Source organism: Odontesthes bonariensis, chromosome 15 (assembly GCF_027942865.1).
Source record: "Odontesthes bonariensis isolate fOdoBon6 chromosome 15, fOdoBon6.hap1, whole genome shotgun sequence".
In the NCBI taxonomy this organism is placed as follows: domain Eukaryota; kingdom Metazoa; phylum Chordata; class Actinopteri; order Atheriniformes; family Atherinopsidae; genus Odontesthes; species Odontesthes bonariensis.
Genome location: NC_134520.1, coordinates 17,923,906 through 17,939,525, shown reverse-complemented (window position 1 = coordinate 17,939,525; position 15,620 = coordinate 17,923,906). Strand labels below are relative to the sequence as shown.

Sequence of the window (15,620 nt, the reverse complement as noted above, 5' to 3'; positions counted from 1 at the left end):
AAGCTTTCAGTGTTCCTGTTTAGAAAACAATTTTTTACAAAGTTCAGGAAAGATATATTTTTTAAAAGTTTGATTGTATAAAAGCGCTTCAGATAAATGGGCTGTTCAAATGAGGCGATATACCTTTGATAGAAAACTGAGCCACTGAGCCAACAAACAAACTTACAAGGCAAATTAAACAGAAACAGACAATATTTAGGGAGTGTTGTTCATCGAACATGTTCAGAGCAGATGGAAACTCTTCACAAGGATACTTTCTTCATAGGTTTTTGGAATATCTCTCAAGTTTGTTTACTGTTGTTGGTCTTTTTCCACAAATTCTCATAAATGTTTGTTCAAGGGGCCCCCAGACCTAGACCACCAGCAGTTTAATCACATAAACAAATATTGCCTTTCCTCCAGACACATGATAATGTTGTGGAGAAAAAGGAGTCGGAAACGCCATAGTCAGCCTCTTATGGGGAATTTATTGAACAAACCGTCACAGAGACATGTGCACTTCAGAATGTCCGGAAACTCCCTTTGACCTCACTTTGTGCCAGCCCTTTATACCGTTCTGTATCATACAATGCGTACGTGGCTCAAGCCCAATCTCTCTACGGCACCTGGCTTTCGCCATTATCGTAAACAAAGCTCATTCTAACCTTAAACAATATTCATACGAACCGGACAACAAGGCACACTGTGTAATTAGGCCTAATGTCATGACACTTCTCTCCCACAATAACAGTAAAAGGAGAAGAGACTCTGTGTAAAATGTAAAAATAAGAATAATTATGCAGATTATTCAACCCCAAATTTAACTGAATATAGCTTAAAGAAAAACGAGGCTGAAACTGTGATATGTGTTCAAGGACTTTGATGCTAGCGACACTTTCAAATAAGATGAATGCGAATTAAAAGAAATAAAACAAGGCTGTGTGCAAAAACACTTTCAGCTGAACTCTCAACTTAAAACTGAAGATAATGTGGATTTCATCAACTACGATCCAAAGATCAAATACAATCACTTAACACTAGACAACGCTGAAAATATATAATGAATGGCAGAGGTCTTTGGGCCCTCAGCGACAGAACATTAAAAACAGCCGAGTTGATACAGTTCATCCCTGAGCCATGAATGCAAATTGAGTCATAAAAAAGCACCATTAAACTGAATGCTGTACACACATTTGGGAGCAATATACGCTGCTATACAACACGTCACACAACGTCATTCATCAGTCACAACAGTACTGTAAGTGAATTTGGAGGCTTTAATTTGGGTACAGTGGTACAGGAACATGAGTGGCACAAAATGTCTCACAGATACTGACCATACGGAAGAAAAGGCGGTGAGCCCAGTGAAGCCACAACATGGACCACGAGTATATTACTTTATTATCAAGGAGGGAGATGAGAATCGGGGTTGTTATGTAAACTTTTTCTGCTGAGAAGGGAGCGGATAATGATAATCAATACAAGATGCCGTACAAGACGCACAATAGGCCGAGTCTGGTGGAGTCTCACGTGTCTTTATAGCTGCAGCACCACATGATTTGTCCAGTGTTTCATTTCATCTTGCAGCTGTGCGATCTACCACCTCTTTACAAAGAAGCTGAGCTCCATTCAAAAACTCAATTTTTCAAACGTCTTTTCTTTGTAGAACAGTTCCTGTTTTCTAACCTAAATATTAAACTAATCTCCCTCAGTGAGATAAGACCTTCAGTCAGTTTAAAGACCTTTTTCAGTTTCAAGCTTTAACTTCCCTAACTCTTGACATTTCTGTTTTTTTCTGTGAAGAGGATTGGTGTTATTTTTACTTGTTTATAGAGTAGTTTGAGTTTTAGTGTGCGGCGCTTTGCTTTCATGATACCAGGCCAGAGATGTTATCTTTACGACACAATTGAGAATGCTGTAGTTACATAACACCAAAGATGAAGAATATTTAAGTTTTCCAATGATGTTACGATTTGTTGGAGGGCAGAGGTCAAATTAATTTATAAGCAGCATAAGGGGAAAACGGGTGATGTTGATGTGCGTGTGTGTGGTAATGTGGGGGGGGGCGCATAGTCAATAACCTTGCTTGAACCAAGAAAAAGCAAGAAAAAAAAAAGCCTCGGGGGATTTAGTGATCAAGTTGCACTTCTGCTGAGCTCTAGTAAAACTTGACAGTGCACATGCTGGAGGAGGAGTGGTAAAGAGTTTGAGGCAAGGGGGGGGTCAGACTATAATAATACAGAGCCACTGCAAGCTGCGCTGTGCAAAGGTTTTTTCTTCCCAAGCTACCTTGTGAAATCCTGAATGTGAGCAGGTATGACTTTTCTGTATGCTTCTGAAACAAAGCTCCCGTTCTTCTTTATGCTTATGCAATACCGACTTTGCAAACTTGTTGTTGTTGTTCGTTCAAAATGATGAGTTCAGAGATGACTGATGGAAGGGGAGTCTTGCTGTAATGAACCATAAAAGGACTTGATTTGTGGTGTGTTTGAGAAGCTGGACACAGCTGGAGGCGATTGAAACATTTTTAGTTGAGGGTCAAATCTTTTGATTGCACAAGACGACTGATAGAGGAGTTTGTGATGGAATATATTTCATTTGTGTCCAAAATCATAGAGGGTGGACTCTGCTTCCAGTTTTATTTTTTTTTGCTCCGTTCTTTGATTTATTCTGTTTGTGTCTGTGCAGCGAGCAACAACAGCAACAGTAGCCATGAAGTTTCACGCTCTTGTCCTCCTTCTGCTCTTTACCTGCATGTACCTGAGTTTGGCACAAGGTAAGTGAGGCTGATTTCACACCAGGACTATGGATTTTTAAGTAAAGTTTTTCACAGCAATTCAATATTGTTCTAGTTTTGGTATTTTTGATCAAAAGCTAAAACCTTGAGGTTAGTATTTGTGTAACTTTGCCTTTCATTTCTGGCAGTAGAGAACGTCTTGCTTTAACCAGTTCCCCCTAAAACACGTTCCTTTAAAGACGGAGCTCAAAGCCTTTTGCCGCAACACTTTGTGCCAAAATTGCATCTGTCAAAACTTGATTTTGCAGCTCACCTTGATGTTATGGTAGATGTGAAGGATCACATTTTTCCTTGATTAGGAAAAGTAGCTGCTTTTCCTGAACACTTTTTCAAGTACATAATACACGAAAAGTCAGGACCTGTTTTATCCTCTTTTAATACATCATTAAAAAAAAGCAAAAATGCTGACAAAGTATTTTGATAACCAAAGAAAAACAGCCTAAAGCTGCCTGCCTGTGGCTCATAGCTCACCGCCTTTAATCAGTGCAAACAACCCTGGGCTTTGGATTTGCCCCAAATATATTGGGTCTTACAAGTGCTGCCATCTTAATGAAGGTAAGTTGAAGCATCAGAGGCACGGGGAGTGTGCACACAGTCGTCACAGTTGATGCCGACACAAATTAGAGACCACGGTTTGAAAAAAGTAAATAGGGTGAAGGAAAGATACTGCATCGGTTAAACTGTTTCACTTTAAAGCATAGTTAAAGAAATAGTTATTTTCACATTCAAGAAACAGGTGTCAAATTCAGTGTAATATATTTACTGATCCTTTTTTTTATTTGGAACATTTCTTGATTGATCGATTAGGTGAAAAGCCAAACTGTAGATAGAGACCCAAACGCAGATGCACTCTCTGTGTGATATAGATATGCATATGAACTCATCGTGTCCGGAGGCAACCACAACCACCAACACCTATAAAGGCAGTGATGGGGCACGATCAGAAGTGAAAGGGTAAACTTCTGTGTTTGAGTTAGAGCTGACAGCGACAGAAATCCCATGTGTTGCTGCAGTTATTTGTCAATTAGGTTCCCACCGTGAGTCCGTGTGGAGGAGTATTTCCTGGGCAATGCTGGCTTAGCTCCAGAAATGCGAAACTTTGATGAGGCCAAAAATAATGTTAATTATGAACTGTTAATACTGAACTAATAGGCCCAAAATGGCAAATATTTGATATGTCATAATTAAAAAGAGGCCACTCTGTTACTTTTTAAGCTTTATGCCAAAAAACACATACATGCACTTGCAGAAAAAAAAGAGAAAGTGGATCTAAGACTGGGGAATAGACCCCGGTTGTTTTATCTGTCATGTTAAATGATGATTAAAAACTTTGGTGTCAAACTGTTCTTGCCAGAAAGAGCCTTAAATTCTCTTGAGAATCACATTTTCAAATGGGTTGGTTATCTCTTTATAGCTTTTCCTGTACATCTCTCTACCTTTTTGTCCCTCCAGGCTCATTTGACAACTGCTGTCTCGGCTACGTTGTAAAGGTTGGAAAAGCTGCAAAGAGAAACATTGCGAGCTACAGGATGCAGGAAACAGATGGCGATTGCAACATCAAAGCTGTTGTGTGAGTAGAAAATGTTGTTTCTGCCTCAACTGAGGCTTTTGTTTTTCTTGCATTGTTAAAACTGCACAAGACTCATGGAAAAAGCAAAAACCTGCCCACTCAGCAGGCAACCGGTCCTCCTGCCCCATGTGAAAATTTCATGTGTGGGCATTTGTGATGTGTGCTTGATAACTTTAACCTGATAATGTTGCAATGTTTAGGTTTGTGATGAAGAAGAAGCGTTTAGGAAAGACGCAGACCGTCTGTGCCAACCCAGAGGACGCCTGGGTCCAGGAGAGGATGAGGATTGTGGATAGTAAAAAGAGGAGCTAGGTGAAATGTTGCTCAACATACTTTCACAGTGAAGTGCATTTTGTGCCTTACAGACAATCTCAAGTATTAATCATTAAAACGGGTGTCTTTGCAGGCCACTAACAGCAGAGAAAGCAGAGCGGAAAGAGGAGAGCAGCAGTTTCAGCTCCCCGTCCGGGCATCTTATATCATCTTTAACCAGACAGAGTGTGCATCAGTTGATTTGATTTCCTAAAGCTGACAGAGAATGTAAATCATGTACGCAGTTCTTTAAAATATAAACTTACTGTATCCTTAAAGTTGTAGCCAGTATATGGGAATTTTTTATTTTTTTCTACGAGCCATCACCATAATACTGTTCACTTCTCTGTAATGTGTAGAGCCTGCTAGGAATGAACCACTCTTTGGCAGCTTAAAAATGTGAGTAAATGTGTGTGCGTGACAAAATGTATATATATAAAAAAAATAAACACCCTAGTTACAAGCTGAGGTTTTTTTATACAGCGGACTTCCATATTTTTGTATCATCACTCTAACTGTACTTTGTGTTTTCCTACATCAAATAAAGAACAAACGTAAACCAAATCTCTGGCTTCTTTATAAGTAATCAGAAAAAATATACAACAAACATCAAGCTGGTTTAAATCAACTCAGCCCTCATCAGATGAGCCAATTGTTGATACAAGTGAAATAAAGCAGACTCTCATTTAGGGTTTTTGGCACCAACGTAGGCCATTATTTGACAGCTTAATTCATCTGTCAACTCTGTGAACTGGGCTCTCAAGACAATTGTTCTGCCGTGCACGAAGCCAGTTGTCTTTGGGTTTATGATAACATTGCTGTTAATGTCAAAAGTGAATCGCATTCTCAGGCATTCAATCCAATGTAGCTGGTTGAAAGGATGACGTCTAAACTTTTTAGGTCTGTCTTGAAACAACAATCAGATGCTTGCTGGCAGTCAATAACTCATCTTACAATGTGATTCCAGTGTAAGTGATGAAGAGATAGTATAAGATTTCACCCCATATCTTAATTTCCGATCAGCCTTACAGCATATTGTTTGTGCAACCCGAGGAAAGTTTTCCTTTCCTTTTTTTCTATTCTGGCCCACATCTCTGAAATTATCTTTGGATGTGATCTCTTTGAGGTTTGTGAATAAGAGAGATGATTGGTGCACAGAAGTCTGTTTTCACCGCATTTCCACACCTGATTTGTGTCTTAAAACAGGCTTGAAAAATAGAGAACCTGCCTATTATTTATTTGCTTTGGGACCCTGTATACCTCCAAGTACCAACACCATGTAACATACCACAGAGTTCAGTTTCTTCATATTCTGATCAAACACAGATGAGGCAAATTCACCATGAAAGCACAATAAATAATGACACTAACATTCTGACAGCGTACTTTAGAAAGTAACCATCAGTTTTGGAATGTAATGCAGAACATATACTAAAGTACTCCAGCTTACTGCAGTATTTTTACACTCACCACATCTGTCGAACAGCTTCAGTTAACACACATTAGAATTTTTTATAACCGTTCTGGTTCTGTGATAATCGTATTCCTCCGTGCGTTGATTAAGATTTTTTCTCATAAACTAAAGGATTAAATGTTCCCTTATGGATTGAGAAAATCTGCCAGATTCTTGAGCTAAATAAACTCTTTAAGAACCCACTTGCAGAGCAGGAAAATCCACTATCGAAATGTCAGGGTGGATGGTGGAGAGAGGTGAAGTTGATCTGCTCGATTTAGTTTAGAACTAGAACAAAAGACGCGTCCGAGCCAGAGACACCATAAATCTAAACTGTGCCCGATGGTCGTTTTCCACTTTTTTCCAGCTGTTATTCAAGCTTTGCAACTTCTGAAACATCTGGACATTTAATTATTCTTCTAACTCCTGAGCACATTTCATTGCTAACATTTCATTGATTTACAAGGACGGGATGGATGGATTGTGAAATGTCCACAGACGTCATCAACAGCTTCAGAGCATCATGGTGGTTTGCTTGCTCAGATGTGTACCATGTAAACTACAATGTTGCTGCAACAAAAAATGTTTTAGGCAAAAGGGCATGAAAATACAGGTTGCAGCTGTCCTTGAAGCAGTGTCTACACTACACACTACAGCTGTAGTGCTCCAGCCATGTGTTGCCATTTTGTTTGGATCGGAATTGATGCTGCACTTCCACTGAAATATGTAACCCCGCATTGGGTCAGGGTTAGCTTCTCAAAGTCACAGTTTATTCAACTTAAAAAGCAGAAAACAACTTATAAATAGACTTGTTTTGTTTTGTGGGTGATTTACAATCATCCACCATCTATAATAGTGTAGCTGTGAGCAACTCCTCCATGTGCTTTGTGGCACATCACACAAAAATGTAAAATGTGAAGCAAATCTTGCATTTTACATGTAATCCCAACAAAAACCTCATTAACAGATACTGTTTACGATGAAGGGAAATGTCATGCATACTGCAAAATATCAACAAATATAACAACTATTGATGCTTTAGAAAGGTATTGCATGTTTCCACTCACAATTCAGTGTGCTCCAAAAACACCTCCAGGTCAGAAGATAGTTTGTCTTTGAGGCCGAAAATTGGAAAATAAGTTAAATGTGTTCCTTGGTTTCACTGCATCCTATCCAAATGAATCACCGGGTTCAGATTGGGTTACATGCTTTAGAGGTGCGGTAATCACTGTGAAAATGATGGTAAATTCAAGTCAGAACAACTTTCGACACACTACACTGAACCAGACAGTTAATAAAACACTTAATCGCGGTTGTCCTCTTTCAACACACTATAGAGTCCTTTTCAAACTCTTAACAGAGGGGCACATTGTTCGTTTGAGATCATTGGTGTGATAGTTAGAACACAGATAATCTTGAAATCATGATAAGATTAAAAAAAAAAAGTAGCTAATGTCTGAAACCCTGAACATGCTCCTCTTCGTCTCATCTCAAAGTCAGTGAAGTGAAAGTTTTTTTGAGAAGGCTTTGAAATAAGATCTTACCTGCAGTCGCTGAGTTGCATGCCTGAAAACTCATGTGCGTTCTCATTTGTTTCAGAAGAATTAATCACAGACATGTCAGATCTCTCTCCAGTTTTGCTTTATCATACAGATTATTTCCAGTCTTCAAGATATTACAATCAGATGATGGCTTCATGAATACGACAGCTTCTGATTGCCAACAGTACAGATAAAGAAATTGGTCATGCACTGATGAATATGAATAAAGAGCCACAGTAAGTGACTCAGTTCAAACATATCGTGAAAGCGATGTTTTTTTTAAGTAAGACTCAAGAATGTAACTAAGAACTTAGACTTTCAACTGGTGAACAGGGGATGTGTGCAATGAAATAGATGTGTGTATTTAAATCCAATCCACTGAGAGATCTACAATAACTTTGTCTGTCTGGGTCATCTCAGGCTAAAAAATGTCAACATGAAAACTTTTTCAACTACACGGAAATGTACAAAATCTCAAAGCTCCAAGTTCTGTTCTCGTGGATTCTTTTTAATGTTTGACTCATTCAGTTGTATCATTTTCAGCGACTCGATATTCATCGGATTGGATTGAAATACAGAAAACCCTGAGGACGATTTGCAGCTAAACAGTTTTACAGTAATCAAATAAATAATTTCCTCCCCAAGTTGAATTGCTCTATCGCTTTTGCTCTCCTGTGGTCAGATTTGATTTTGTGTAGTTTATACAGCTGGAGAGCTTTCAAAAAGAAAGAAATAAAAACAAAAAAACAACGCCCTAAAAATGTATTTTGACTTTAAATCTCCCAAGATGAACAAGTTAGCTTTGTACTTTTTTAAAAATGAAGCCAATTACATCAACTTACATGAATGTTAACAGGAAATATATTATGGTTTGATATAAAAGCGGGACTTTTTAACTAATGCAGTACAGTGCATGAACAATGTAACCCTAGAGGCTTTCGAGTTATTTTTACCTTTATTTTACACTAATACAGGGTTTTTGTTAGTGTAGGCGTATAGAAGTGGCAGACTTCTGACTTTCTCAGCAGAATCTGAAGTCATATATATACAGTATGTATATATATATATATATATATATATATATATATATATATATATATATATATATATATATATATATATATACACAGAGGGACTTATCTGCATTACTTATTAGACTTATTACTCATTAGAATAGAGGCACAGAGGAGGACTAGTGCCAACTTTGAATAGACAACAAATCTTATTGTACATGGATAAAAACATAGCTGAGAACTATAAAGAATATTTCTCCAATAGTTTATCAGAATTGTCTCACACAAAAACTTGTTTAGCAAAAACCATGGTAGTTTTTTTTTTTTTGCATGATCAAATCTAGATACGAGAGATCTATATTAACACGACAAAGCGCCAGATTTAGCTGCAATAGACTGAGAACTGGAAGAGATATTTTTGAAAATTCAAGACATGATTTCAGGCATTAAACAAGTTTGTTATAAGTGCTATGATTGTAAAACATTAAGAAGCAGCTGTTTAGTTGCAAAATCTTCCCTTTGGGGATATTTAGTACAATTTTCAACCAAATCCAGTGAAAAAAAATCAGGTTCAGAAAGAATCACAAAGAAGGAAATTATCTTAAAGATTAACAGTTAAAAAAAAAACTGAATTGAGCTTTCTGCAAGGTTTCATGGGCTCAACATAACTTTTTAGATGATTTTTTTGAAGGAAATTCAGGGCATGATTTGGGAGGATGAAGTGATTTGACATGAAATGGTGTATCTGCCATTTTCTTTCACACGGCTTCCCACTCACACCCCTTTCACTCAAGGGGAAGTTGTCTATAAAAGGCAAAGTGGAAATTGTTTCACAATCACCTCACTTTGCTTTTATGATCTGCAAAGATTTGTCTGTCATCCGGAGCTCAAGGGTGCTCTTTCACTGCCAAAAGCAATTCTAAACAAATATTTGCTTGATTATTCAGTTTATGTCTAGGCTCAACATGATTATCCCAGAAGTTCAGGGAAGGTACGGAGAAAGCAAAGCATTGTGTTTGTATGAAAAAACAAAACAAATTGGGATTCAGAATTTTCCATCGCTTTTTAATTTCAGTCAGGAAGCGTCAACTGGATCAAAATAAGTTCTGTGTTAAATTCTTATCTCATGATGATCGTGATAAATTTCAATTTATTTTTACATGTCTAATTTTTAAATGGCTTTCTCTTTGCACCACCACACACTTGACTTCTTTTACAAACAGGAGCTCCGTATAGATGCTGATATCTTTTTAGTCTTTAGTTCAGTGTTATATGGAACATTATTGATGACAAGCTCAGATACTGTAATGGATGAATCAGCAGACGATTCTGCAGCTTAGATATTTCTTAGCCAACTGTAAAGCATTGAGCAAGAACCTAAATAAACAGCAAGTCCATACCCCTCCTTGGCACTTGTTCAGACTTTGATAATATCTCAAGGCTGGCACCATTCGACACATTGTGTACACATGCCTGTGTGAACATGCAGCAGGCTGATGGCTTCACACTTTATTGCGAAATGTAGAGCAGGCGGCCATTGTGACAGTGCAGGTGCATGCAGACACTGGCAGGACTGGCAATACATTGAGGGATGACGGTAACACAGAGTGATGCCTTGTTCAAGGACACTGGTGAACCCTCGAGGAAAAATCCCACGGGAGACGTGTACGGGAACTGAAGGAACATCATGTAGAGAAAGAACCTGTGTTTTCAAATTCTGACTTCTCAGCGGAGAGGAAATCTCAGTTTTACCGAAAGTGCTTGAAACGATTCCAAAATTAGTTTCCGAGAACTGTCTCAAAGAGTCAAAGCTTTATTGACCTCCCATGTTTTAAGTAAACAATAAATCCTTCTACATTCAAGTAGAGATCTCTGTGTAATTAAAATCTGGAATGTTGCATGAAGCAGAAAAAGCTAGGGGAGAGACTTAAAAGAGGCTATCCAGATAAATAAGCAAACAGTTAACAGTCTTAAATTAAAAAATTATTTTTGATGAATGAATCTGGCCTGAGTCATTACTAAAATCATTTATATAAAATCGCAGTAACTTCAAGCCTGTATTTGTACAGCATTGATCAAACTAATGTCTTAAAACAAAAGCAAACATAAGCACAATATTCATCATACAGACAGTCACAAAATTAGATTAGAATTGTGGAAAGCTGAAAACAATCTGTGTCTCCCCAATATTTCTGTTGTTGGAACAAAATGTTGAGTATTTAAAACCACTTTCATCAAACGTCTAAAACATCGTTTGATGTTGAAACACCCTCATCAAATGAAGACATTTCAGGCACCAGTTATGTGTCAAATACTTGTGTCAAAAATATTTGGAAAATGTCAACGGACTGGGTTCACATTGTATCTGGTCTTCATTATTTTCCCTTTCTCTGGACATATTTTTTGCCCAAACGTTTTTTCACGTTTCTGTTGGATCGAGCATTTCCTCAGTGCATCACTCACTCGGATTACCTGTGGCCTTGGATTACCTCAGAAGCTTTATGTTGTGACTAAGCAGGATTGAAAGATGCTGATAACCATTCAGAGATTGATTAATGTTCTGTGTCAGTAAGCTTGCTGTTGGTGATGTAATCAGGACGGAAAAGATACAGCTTATATTACTTAGGAGATCTCATCCTCCATGTGTTTGCCACTCCAGTCCACGTGTTACAGAACGCTGCATTGATGAAGGGAGTCTGAATGAGTGTCAGCAAACAGACACACAAATAGGCGATTAAGTCCCAGCTGCCGCAGTCCAGAGACTGTGTTACTCTGTTATCATAGTATCGCACAAACAGCAGAAGGAATGTGTTTGCCAACAGATGCTTCAGACCATTTTTTCAGACGCCCGTACTCATCAGGGTGAAGTGCCGAATATCCTACAGCCTCCACTGACCTCTTTTTCTGGACCCGATGCAAGAGGATCCGATAGGCCCCTGTCAGCGGGCTTCTACAGTCTGAGCAGGGATTGTTTTGGAAATGAACTGTCACAACTCCCAAAGCCGACAGCAATTCCTTCACCTCTTGCTCCTCCACACTCAGAGTCTGGTTGGGCTGGGCAAAGTGGGCCGGAGACAAAGGCAAAAACATATACGGACAAGGGTACTCGATCCCCTTCAGCCAGGCACTGTCTGTAATCTGCTTGACAGAGGATCGATCAGCAGGCACGATCCGCAGCATGCCCTTAATGACCAGCTGGCATGGTGCAGGCACATAAGCAGGGATACTGTAAGCCCCCTGCAGGATGCAGCGCTTCAGCCTCCCCAGGTTTTCCCCAAAGAAGGGTAAAGTCGCCGTCACCATGAAGTACAAGAGAATACCTAAAGCCCAGATGTCCGAGTAGCGTCCAATGTAACCTTTCTGCTTAAAAAGTTCAGGAGCAGCATAAGGAGGAGAGCCACAGAAACTAGTGAGAAGCTCATCGGGGCTGCTCTCTGTGCTGAAGCCAAAGTCGCCAACCTTGATGCAGTAACAGGTGGTGTAGAAGATGTTCTCCGCTTTAAGGTCTCTGTGGACGATGTTCTTGTCGTGCTGAAAAAAGGAATCACACAAAGGTGAAAATTTATGTTCAAGTTTTGTCATTTTACAAAGAGGAAAAAAAAAAAGTTACCAACTCCCCAGAGGAAAAGAAGACAGGGTAAACTACCGCCTTCCAAGCCCACGCTGTTCAGCTGGATTTGAATATCTTGCCTACTTTTTAAAGTAAAATATGATGAAACGCTAACACAGATCTTCAAGATGAAGATCCTGTGATAGTCTTCTACAAGCTCTCCCACTTTTAAATGTAAATGTATTGGCTGGTTGTGCTTCAACATGTTGACAAAGTTTGCAATTAGTATCCTTGTTAACTAGATATGACAAAACATGAAATTATGGTGACGACATTTAGAGTTTGACTAAAGATAGAAAGGTCATTTTCTCCTCCCTCTCTGTCTACATATGACCTATCTTGTATTTCCTCATCTCTGCTAGATGGAATAAAAGTAAAGGCAAAAATGCCTTTATCCCTTATCTATATGTCAAAATTTACATGTAAGATGAGTTTTGCTCAAAACTTAAACTAATTGAGCCATTAAAACAATCAAACATTACTTTTCATTTCCCAGTAAGATGTGCAGTGAAAACCATGATAATCCATGCCACATGTGGCACAGTGTCATGCTGTGCTGTAAATGAGGATTAGCACCGACACTGAAGCTCACCAGGTGCTTAATAGCAGAGATGATTTGTGCAAAGACTAGCTTGGTTTCCAGGTCGTTGAGCTTCCCCCTGGTGCTGATTCGAGAAAACAGGTCTCCGCCGCTGCCGTACTCCATCACCAGATACAGCCGCCTGCTGGTCTCGATCACCTCGTAGAGGCGAACTATGTTGGGGTGGCTCAGCTTCTCCATGCAGCTGATCTCCAAGGAGGCCAAAGGATGGCTTTTCTTATCAAGCCGCGGCTTGTCAATAATCTTAACTGCGACTCTCTCTGTGACGGAGAAGAGAAGCTTAGCTTATTGCTGGATTTCAACAAGTTCTGATGAGGTGAAAGGTTGAGATGAGGACAGAAATAGACAAAAATACACCCTAACACAAGAAGATATATTGACTTACATCTACATGAGAAGAGGAGAAACAGAAATTTGGCAAATAATTCAATTGGAGGATTGTTGCCTCTTCATACTAAAGTGTGGCCACGAACCAAAACGGCCACAGAGTCTGTGCAGGTTGGGAAGGCTAAACATAAATTCATAGCATGGGGTTGAGAAAGATTAGAAGTGACCACATGGTTTCATCTACTCACATGAAAATAGGCAAAACAAACTATTTTTATCATCTATATCATCAATCCACCAGAGAAAGCTCAAGCTTATGTCCATACTGGACATAATAAAAAAAGTGAATGAAGGATTAGGATAAAACCACACAAATAACACCAGGTTTCTTACCTTTCGTCAAGGAGTGGATTCCCAGTTTTACCGAGGAGAAGTTACCCTGGCCAATCTCTCCACGCAGCTCATAAAAGCCAACTCTTCGTCCGAGCATCAGATCATTGACAATCTTCTCATTGTGGCCCATGTCATAGACCACCCTCTCAAATGGAGTCTGCCTCATTTTCTCTGCCTCGGTGAGCTGTGGGATGGCACGTGTGGGAGCAGAGGCTACTTTTTCCACCTTTGGTGACTCATCTTTGGACTTTTTGGTAATTTTGTGCTTTGGCCACAGACGTACTTTCATGCCTTCAAAACCAATAAAAGAAACAAGAAAGAGTATGACGGAGGCGCAGAGGCATGTAGGATTAAGGCAACAACTCAGAAATATTGAGGGAAATGCGCTTTTTAATTTAAAGGCAGAGCTGACATCCTTTTTATCCGTCAGAGGAAGTCTTTGACAGAAACCTTTCTATTACTGGTATTTACTGCTTTGCCATTAGAGAGTTTGACTGATGGCAAATCAGGACACAGACGCACAACACTGGTAATTAGATTGACCTCAGTGTCAACTTAATTTGTACTGCCCAGGTAACACGTCTGACTTCTATGACATCACCCGTAGCTGAATTTTTACTCGTGTTTAGTAGGTAAGCTGCAAGGGTTTGTGGGTGAAAATGACACATCACAAGTACAAATTGTTGGCAAATTAAATTTGACAACATGGATTTAATTTCACATGCAAAAAGCTCATTTACAAAATGTTCCATCAGTTGATCTTGGATTTTTTTTCTTATTTCTAAGATAAATTATTGAAATGTGATTACATCTTTCAGAGGTATTTCTCATCCTTCCACTATATTTGACAAAAAACAGCACCTCTGTGGGGTCAGTGTTGTAACTGGATTATTGGTTTTCCAGATCGTGGTGGATATGATATTTCTGGTTTGAGTTAAATCACCTCAAACATGTATGATTTCATAATAAATGATGAACAAAAACAGGATATGTTGACCTCTCCTGTTCCTTCTCTTCTGGGAAACGAATCCTATTACTTGGACACAGTTCTTAAAATTCAGTACACTTCCGTTTTTTCGTTTGTTCCTTTTTTTTTTTTTTGGCCAACGCCTACATTTTTTTCAAACGGGACAATGTTTTGACTTTAATGCCAGCTTTTCACAAAGTGTCTTGTTTTTACAGGAAAGCGTCAAACACGGTTTCAGGATTACATAAAAAAAGTACAACAATCGGGTCAAGTGCCACTCTTGTTCTTCTGCCAGCACTTTTAAGCTCTCGATATGAACAACTCAATAAAGTGTCCGATGTTAAACAACTTATATTAGTTTCAGATGCAAAATGTGACTACAGTGTATTGATACTGTGCCACCTCCTGGTCACTGAAGGCTAAATTTAGTTGATGGTTGGCTGAATTCCAGGATGTGAGGGATTACTTCTTTAAGACTGAGTATTAGTGGGTAACTTCTGAATGCAAGAAGCTATTTATAGGACACCTAAACAGGTTAACAAGACTAACAGAACAATGATTAAAAGAGCTTCCAAAATAGGGTCAGAGTTGTAAGAGAACACGTGATTTTATTTGACAGGCATACTGACAGTTGAAATTCACACTGCAGATGGAGTAATATTGATTAAATCATAGTAAAGATGAATCACTCTTGCTGTCATATATATCCATACACATTATGTGTCTAGTCTATTTAAAGAAACTAAGCTCTAAACAGAATTTAATTTCGTTATGACAAGTGCTTTAATTACATTTTTGTGAAACAATTTTGAGACAATTTTAAGTCACTGACAAGTAGAACACCGAGCTGTATTGTCATGTGTTCAAGAAAATGTATGTTTAAAAACAGAGGTATACCCAGGCACAAATTATTCAAGTTTAAACAAGCTAGAAATAAATGAATCTATGAAAAAAATACAGCTTTAAAAAAGTCAATAGGCCATCCAAGGGAACTGGGATTCATTTATAAATATGAGTGTAGGTTTTTCTTTACATTCGTGTTATAGTAGTCAATAAT

The 15,620-nt window shown here is 38.7% G+C and overlaps 2 protein-coding genes across 2 annotated transcripts; one reads left to right on the top strand and one right to left on the bottom strand.

Moving 5' to 3' along the window:
• Nucleotides 1–2,184: 2,184 nt before the first annotated feature.
• ccl25b (chemokine (C-C motif) ligand 25b) lies at nucleotides 2,185–5,222 on the top strand. Its single transcript, XM_075485306.1, has 5 exons — nucleotides 2,185–2,293; nucleotides 2,668–2,755; nucleotides 4,229–4,346; nucleotides 4,547–4,658; nucleotides 4,753–5,222. The coding sequence occupies exons 2-4, from the start codon at nucleotides 2,692–2,694 to the stop codon at nucleotides 4,656–4,658; spliced, it is 294 nt and encodes a 97-aa protein (XP_075341421.1). The 5' UTR covers nucleotides 2,185–2,293; nucleotides 2,668–2,691; the 3' UTR covers nucleotides 4,753–5,222.
• Nucleotides 5,223–11,411: 6,189 nt separating this feature from the next.
• On the bottom strand, nucleotides 11,412–13,864 carry LOC142399813 (serine/threonine-protein kinase NIM1). Its single transcript, XM_075484357.1, has 3 exons — nucleotides 13,597–13,864; nucleotides 12,868–13,136; nucleotides 11,412–12,196 (listed from the first exon to the last, which is right to left on the bottom strand). The coding sequence occupies exons 1-3, from the start codon at nucleotides 13,760–13,762 to the stop codon at nucleotides 11,444–11,446; spliced, it is 1,188 nt and encodes a 395-aa protein (XP_075340472.1). The 5' UTR covers nucleotides 13,763–13,864; the 3' UTR covers nucleotides 11,412–11,443.
• Between the last annotated feature and the right edge of the window lie 1,756 nt (nucleotides 13,865–15,620).